This window comes from Cryptomeria japonica, chromosome 9 (assembly GCF_030272615.1).
Source record: "Cryptomeria japonica chromosome 9, Sugi_1.0, whole genome shotgun sequence".
In the NCBI taxonomy this organism is placed as follows: Eukaryota; Viridiplantae; Streptophyta; class Pinopsida; order Cupressales; family Cupressaceae; genus Cryptomeria; species Cryptomeria japonica.
In genome coordinates this window covers 495739122-495747408 of record NC_081413.1, presented here as the reverse complement: position 1 = coordinate 495747408, position 8287 = coordinate 495739122, and the positions used below count along the sequence as shown (strand labels likewise).

General features: G+C 34.8%; 1 protein-coding gene across 1 annotated transcript in view; it reads left to right on the top strand.

The window, feature by feature from the left end:
• The first annotated feature begins 378 nt into the window (after positions 1-378).
• Positions 379-8287, top strand: part of LOC131079674 (mitochondrial import receptor subunit TOM40-1) — a 29815-nt gene continuing 21906 nt past the window's right edge. Inside the window, exons 1-5 of the mRNA XM_058017684.2 lie at positions 379-913; positions 6621-6702; positions 6828-6927; positions 7094-7189; positions 7417-7467. Coding sequence (XP_057873667.1) covers positions 676-913; positions 6621-6702; positions 6828-6927; positions 7094-7189; positions 7417-7467 — 567 coding nt within the window. The 5' untranslated portion in view covers positions 379-675. The remainder of the gene's footprint in view (positions 914-6620; positions 6703-6827; positions 6928-7093; positions 7190-7416; positions 7468-8287) is intronic.

Genomic DNA, 8287 nt, shown 5'->3' with positions numbered 1-8287 from the left:
TTTCTATTGGGAATTGAACTTGGGTCTCCACAGTGAGAACCTAGTGTTTTAACCAGTTAAGCTCAACCCCTTGGACCAAAAAAAAACTAATAGAATATTACTAAATATATATATATATTTCCTCCCATGATTAATATAATATACACCGTTCTTTTCCTATTCACATATTTATATATGAAAAGTCCAATTATATTAATCAAATTTTTAATTTTTGTATCATAATCTATCATATACAAACGACAAGGCCGTCGAGCTACCACTCCATCGAACCAGTAAAATTTATAAAGAATTTTATATTTTCCAAAAATATAAAGTAAATTATAGTTACTGAAAAATAAACATATTAACCTAGGATTTCTCCAAAACCCTCGGAGAACAAAACCTTACTTAAACCCTAGGGTTTGAAAATATCAAGGCCATCTAAGTTTTCCTTACTCTTGAATCAAAAAATACAACACTCATTTGGGAAGAAGCTTAGGGAGGGGAAAAAGCCCCTGCCAGAATAATTTTCTTCTTCCTTTTTTTTCCTTCAGACCTGTTTTCCTGCTGATCACAAATCTATTTATTTTGATATATATTCGTTACGTAGCGTTCCACCCATCCAGAGGAAATTCTGGATATTTAGTAAATTCTTTTGTTTCAACTGGGTTTCAACTATTTGTCGATTCCTCGAATATGGGTGCTTCTGCAAGCCATTCTGCCCCTACGCCCCCTTCGCCACTTCCTCCTTCACCTCCTCCTCCTGCCCCTCCTGTTGCTTCTCACACAGTTAACCCCCCTCCTCCTCCTCATCCGTTAGGCATTATTGACCCAGCAAAGCCAGCGGAAGCTGCTGCTAAGGGCTCAGAAAAGGTGGATTGGCTCAATCTTCCCTGTCCCGTGCCGTATGATGAAGTGCAAAGAGAAGTTCTCAGTAAGTTCTAAAAAATGTTTCCTTGTCAAACAGTTGTTATCAGTTTTGCAATTCATTGTTTGTATACTAAATTGCTTTTTATGCGAATATGCAACACGGAAACAAGATCCCTTTTTTATTTTGCACACCCATTTTCGTTCCGTGTATGAGCAATGCATAAATATTATATATTAATTTCCTTGTTTTGTATCGGCAGTACAGAAATAAAATCCCATTCTTTTATATAGCTTTTTCGTTTTGTTCCGAGATTGTCCATTTCCTATTTTGTTTATAATCACCTCATAAACAAAGATACAAAAACAAATTACTCATTTCTTTCTAATGTTCATTTTATCTTTTTTTACGGATGAACAATGCAGAAACAAAAACAGTACTTCCTCAACTATAAATTGAGTAAGTCTCGGACGCTTGACTTCTTTTGATATGGGAAGCTATCTAATAACTTTGTTTTTGATCTTGAGCTTCCCAAACTCCTTTCCAATAGACTTTAGTGTGGCTATAGTGATCTGGTGGGTATTGAATCATGTTGCAAAACACAACAGAATTTCCTGTTGTCATTGATTTTGGGTCTGTAATGGGTCTGCAACAGTTAAAGAAAAATGTGCTGGCCTGCATAATGGAAAATGGCTCATTTTTGAACCATTATTGGCGGATGCTAGTTCCTGAAACCCTATGGTAATTGCATCTTTACTCCTCCCTTTCCCAAACCTTTTCTTCCTTTTTTTACCTAGATACTTTTTCTGATTTGTTACAGATATCAAGAAGCTGAATTTCACGCCAAGAAGCCCTTAAATATGAAAATATAATGAGAAATAGCTAGCATGGATGCATGACTAGATAAATCTTTCCATTAAAGATGTGATGATGAACAAATATAGTTACTTCGCCACTGAAAAATTGATGACACACTCCCTCACATGCATGCTCTGATACCAAAATGATGACACAGTCCGACATCCTCACATACTGTCACACAATCATACTTTGTTAGACTTCTACAGCTTTTTGTAAAATCAGAGATAGGAACTACAAATGGTAACAATCTATTTCAAAACAAAACAACAACCAGAGAAATACATTCCTCACACAACAATCGTTTGAACATTTATTTCTGCCGAAGTCTATTACAAGATTCGGTCGATCTTTCAAAGATCAGACTCTCTCTTACATCAATGTCTTCTGGTCCTGATCAGTCTTCTTGTGTACGACTCTCCTTCTGCCGTCCCTTCTCTACCAAACTATTCTCTCTCAATCCTTTTCCTTTCATCGTTGTTGGCTTTGCATTCATTTTCTTCCAACCTGAGCCACTTATTTATCTCTGTTCCTCCAATCGGTCCCACATTGAATCACTATCTTCACTGGCCCATTCTTCTTCAACGTTCCAAGTACTTTCTAGATCCAAGACTCTTTCCCCCCCTATTTGATCTTCTGCAATCTCTCTTCCCAATAATACGGTTCTCTCTTTCTCCATATCACTCGTTCTCGCATTTCCTGTACTCTCAATTTCATTCCATCAAAATTCTCTGCAGCCTCCCTCATTCTCCTCTCTTTTCCCAACCGTCGGCCTCTTTCATTTGGCCTTCAACAATTCAGCCTATCTCCTTCCTTCCACCATGCCAACTGTTTCAACTTCCATCCCATCTTGTTTCTTTCTGCAAATACCGTTTTTCCCCAACAAAAATCCACAACTCCCTAACTTCCTTAACCGCTTCTTGCAAACGTCGATGCTCCTGCATCAAGAATGCAAAAACAAAAAGGTTTAATTAATTGTTTAGCTTTGCGTTGTTGATGATAGTTCCAAGAGCACTATGCATCTGTCTCATCGTGAAAACTAAATCTATTTACAATTGTTGCCATCCGTGACTTTCATTTCTGTTAAAAGCTAAATGGCAGATGAATGTAGGGTTGAAATTGACACCCTCCCTAAAATATTACATTAGTAACCATGTCATAAGTTTGATGTTTTGTTAAGTGATGGGAATATTAATACCACTAATTTACATATCTCATATATCAAATAAGTAATAACTATCTAGTTCGTAGATGTGCTGTTTATTTTATGCATTTCCATTGGAAGAAGATGAATATTCATTAACAATAGAACGATAAATTTTAATAATCTAATATTCTCTTAATGTCATCCTTAGTAAATATACAGTAGTCACCTCTATCCTCACTATTAATACAAGCAATGCTGTGGGCTTTTAACTCACATTGGTGAAAAGTTCAACAGATTGTGGGGCTTAACACTTTGGGGTATTGTTGTTCTGCATAGGCTACGCTGTGGTTGTGCTTTCTAGTAAACAAACTCTTGTTCTTGTTTTTGCACTTGCCATGAATAAACTAGGCAACAATTTAGAAATGGATGTAGAATATTATAAACAACATATCAATACTATTAAGACATAGCAAGTACTTATTTGTATTGTATGGAAATAAACTATGTTCCACAGAGTTTTGGAATGGAGAGGGATGGGGGGATTACGGACCAAATTTGGGGATAGCAGAGGGGATGATAGTTGGTAGTGCAAATATGATATATATATATATATATGTATATGGATTTTTTTTGATAGTAGTATTTGTAATTATTAAACTAATTAATAATAAATAATTTTTATTATTATAAATGTCAGTCTTCTGTGCAATTCCAATGTTTTCTATAACACTTAAGCCTCATTATTTCTGATGATATATTCATTATCATGCATAGAGAAAACATGAGTACTTGCCAGAAAAACAGGCTTGAAAAGTAACTTGCTAAAAAAATGCTTAAAAGATTGCTAATAATTGATTTTGTTTGAGTGCTCAACAAAATTTGAAATTATTAAATGATCATTGAGAGTCCATATTTTTTTAATCTCATAACACAAATATGCCTATAAAATTGTATTCCTTTCAAGTTAAAATTATATGAAATAGTGATTTGGTTGACATTTTTGTAAACTACCTGTCATTCTGATTGATGACATTTCCATGTTTTTAATCTTATTTTCAATTTATAATTTCATCTGAATCCATTTTTCACAATGTTTCTTTAGGTTTCTATGATGGGGGATGCAAGGATGTGTGGAAGTAGTTTTGGGGACAACAATTTTCTTCACAAAATATTGGGGAGGACATAGGGATAGCTAATAGAACAATTTAAACAAATTAAAAGCAGTTAAAATTTGAAAAGTAAATATGATGTGCTGAATTTGTAATGACAACCCTCATCCTTTTAGCTTTTTAGAGGTTTTCAACATAATTTTATAAAAATCTCACTTTAGAAAAAATTTATATGCCAAATGGAGGAAATTTTTAAGTCCTTGAAAAAGAGGCTGTCCCCTTCAAGCTCCCAAGTCCTTGGGATGTTTGAGATGATGGGGATGTACTTAGATCATTGAGAACACATCCCTATGGAAAACTAGTTTTGAGCATTTGATATAATTGAAGATTTGAAGCCATATCATTGCATTGCTCTAGATATTGAATGTCTTATGAGTAGCCTTAGCATAACCTCAAAAATATGGTTGGTTTTGGATTCTTGAGATCAAATAAAAATTGAATTTGTATCATTGCATTGACTTTGATTATAGGCCTTGAGCATATTTTGAGTACACCAATGGCATTTCTTTAATGCTTTGGAATTTTTTAAGATAGAATTTGACATTATTGCATTTATTTTTAATATTAACTATTGTACCTCAAGGATGCACCCTTAGCATTATCCTAGTATGCCTCGTTCAAGGATGTTTCGGAATGGGAGGTGGGGAATAAATGCCCCCCCTTGTGTCTTTAATTTCAAGGATTTTCTGGGAATAGGGGATGGGGACAAAATGCTTTCTCCTCTTCCCCTACATACGGTGGTTCAAGGACATTTTGGTCGAAAGGGGACGGGGACAAAATGCACCCTGGCCCCCATTTCGCAAAAAAGTGGTGGTCATCACCAAGATGTCTTCCAAATGGGTGGGGTGTTTCTTGAGATGCATCCTTTATGATGCATGGTTTCATGGATATGGGTTGCCTATATGTCCCAGTTTGAAACTCAATTAAAACAATATTATGGAAAACGACCAAAAAAGTTGTACTTCGTACATACCTCAACTAATGTTTTGAGCTTATACCTCTCCTTGTTTCCTTAGGAGCTCCTCTCTTATCTTCGAAGCTCCCTACCTTATCTTGGATCACCTTCTCCCCCTTCCATCCTAGAATTCCTCTTATCTTTTTTTGGTCAAGGCAAAGCTCAATATTGGCAAAGAAAAAATAGTAAACTTGTTTTGTAGTGTCCTAGAGAAGCCTATGCTTGATCAGAAATAATAGTCGTGGGAAAACCACCACCAACTGTGGAAGAAGTTGAGAAGTATGTATATATAAACACACACACACACACAAATTGGTGATCTCTGTTTGCTTGGCTTTTTGCTTCTAGGGGAGATAAGACATATTGGGGATTTCCAGAGAATGCCTTGAACAAAATATAGATTTTTTTGATCTCCCTGAATTCCCTTGTCATTTAAACTCAGAGAAACACTGGTATTAACCTCTTCACTTTCTTGATTGACCCTTACTGTTCTCTCATTATGTGTTATGTTTGGACTTCCGCATCATTGAATACTTAAGTTATGTTACTGAATTATTCAAAGGTAGTTTTTCTTTGGAGTAACAATTTTTATTTGATGAAGTGGAGAGTCATAAGCTCTTGGAGTAAAGGAGTGGAGTTATTTTTGTTTTAGCTCTAGAAGTGAAAGTTGTATTAGGAGCTTATTAAACCTTTACTGGTCACTCAGCAGGTTGACTGGTTTAACACTTGATTCAAATGAAAGAATGTATCTATATCCCTTTAAGTTAATCGGTAGTTTCTACGGATATAACACATGAGACATTTGTCAAATAGAGAAGGTGTAGTAGAAAAAACTGGGATGCTTATAAACAATAATCTAAAGTAGGAAAAAATGAAAGCAAAAGTGCTTATTTTCTTTGAAAAAAATTGCGTAGGTTGAGTTAGGTTGAACAACGAGATGGAGGTTTGTTGCAAGCAGAAATTATAGTTGCAATGCATGTCAAGGGGAAAACAGAGAAAACAAATCAATCTGTGCAATGTAAGAAATATGCTATATCAATTTTATAAAAGAGGAAGAAATTCATGAAGAAGTTAACTGAGATCTCTTAGGAAATTGAAATAGACATCTCAAGTATGGTAAGCGTCTAATTTGGTAATATAATATTTTGCAGGCTTTGTTCCATATTCTATGTTGTTCTTCGGCACTTTGCAATGATGCAAGTTTCCATTTAACCTGTAGATCATCTGAGAATCTGAATTTTGTTTCCCTCATCACGGTCAGACTGTTATCTACTGTGTGGAACCACTTATGCATCTTACAGTCAATTGAATGAAGTAAACATATAACTAAAGCTTTGAGATTTTCACAGGTAAACAGTTTGCCGTAAATGTTTGGAATCAACTACATTTTCTAGTCATCTACTTCTGACATTTGAGGAAATGTTGGAAATAAAAAAGGATAAATCATTAAACATAGTTGCTTTTAGATAAACTTTTCAGAACAATAGAATCAATGGTGCATTTGCATTTACTTAGTTTATAAATGCTGGAAGTTATAGTTTAACCTTCAAATTGGTCTTTACATCCCAGAAAGTGTTTTGTGGAGTTCTGAAACTAATGAATATTACTTTTCTAGCTGATTGACACTTAATTAGCACTGTGCAGTGTCACTCAAGCCTGAACTATTTGAAGGCATGCGATTTGATTTTACGAAACCTCTTAATCAGAAGTTTTCACTCAGCCACAGGTATTTTCTTACTCTGAACATGTTCTAGTTTCTTTTGAAGCCCCAAATCGTGGAACTATGTCCTATAACTCCACTTTAGATTTTTTTGGTACTAAATTTTACTTTAAATGTGTATATTTTATCAGCGTGTTTATGGGATCTACAGAAGTTCCCTCACAATCAACAGATGTAATCAAGGTTCCTAGTGGACATTATGAGTTTGGTGCAAACTTCCTGGATCCAAAGGTAAATTAACAGGGTTATGCTTTTTTCCTGGATCCTTCTAAAGCTTAAGTTGCCCTAGGAATATAAGATTTACGGTTTGGTTAGAATTTTAAATTTAAAAATCTGAGCGTGTTTTTTTGTCTTTTTGGCATGTTAATGAGAAGGAATTATCACTTTTCTTTTGCAGTTGATGCTTGTTGGACGGATACTCACAGATGGGAGGTTGAGTGCACGGGTTAAAGCTGACTTGACTGAGAATCTGACACTCAAAATAAATGCACAGGTAATCTTCGTGCTCATATCTTGTTTTATTAATGGTGTTTAGCATTTTGGGTCTATTTTGTAAATTTGTTCTCCCTTATTTTAATTCTTGCCTTTCTGTAGGAAAGACATTTGTTTTGGAGTAAAATTTTTGATTAGCTTACTAGAGACATATAATAAAGACAAAGTGGGTTTGATTATTTATTATTTAAGAATGGTTCTAATCTATCCCTGTTTTGTCATGTACAGCTGACTAATGAGCCACATTTCTCTCAAGGGATGTTCAACTTTGACTATAAGGTGATATTTGGTCTTCTTAGCCATGTATTTTAGATTTAGAGCAGACACAAATGTAAATAGCAGTGGTTTATGCTTCAGCTACTTATGCTAGTTTGAATGCTACAATTTTCTATATGATCTGTATTTTGTTGTATTGGTTATCTAGCGAAATAAATATGTTCTACAAACTGTGCTGCATTGGTTATCTAGCAAAATTCAACCAAGTTTCAAGGATAACATGTGCAATTGAGTATGAGTTTTTTAGGATAACTTGAGTGATCCACCAAGTTTTCAACATGCCATCTTTGCTCAAAAGTCAGCAACAATAATAATGATTAATGTTGTATCACCTAGTTTTCTAAAAGTAATGTAAAATTTAATAGTGCAATTTGAAAATTAAAGAGGTGAATTATTGCAATTTTCTTCACTAAATGAAAATAAAATACAGCAATCACTACACATCTTTATGTAATCATGTGACATCATGAGTAATGGTGGTTTTACATCTAATGCCTATGCATGGGGCAAGTCACCAGCCTAAGTTTACTATTCAGGGCTGTTTTCACTATCATTGACAAAAAGCCTCGGGTTCGTGAAATATGCTCAGCAGATTTTAGACCGATTCCTTGTTATCCTAGCACCCCATTTGAATTCCTTTGCTTGGTAAGAGGAGCCAAATCTGTAAGGATAAGGCAAAAAGCATCTTTGTTTGCAGAAGGACTTGTTGTTTACCAAATTGGCATGCTGGTTAGGCTGTGACCAGAAATGACCTTGACTAACTTAAAATATTTTAGTTTTTCTTCTAATTCCTAAGATACAAGAGACTCTGCACTACAGCTAG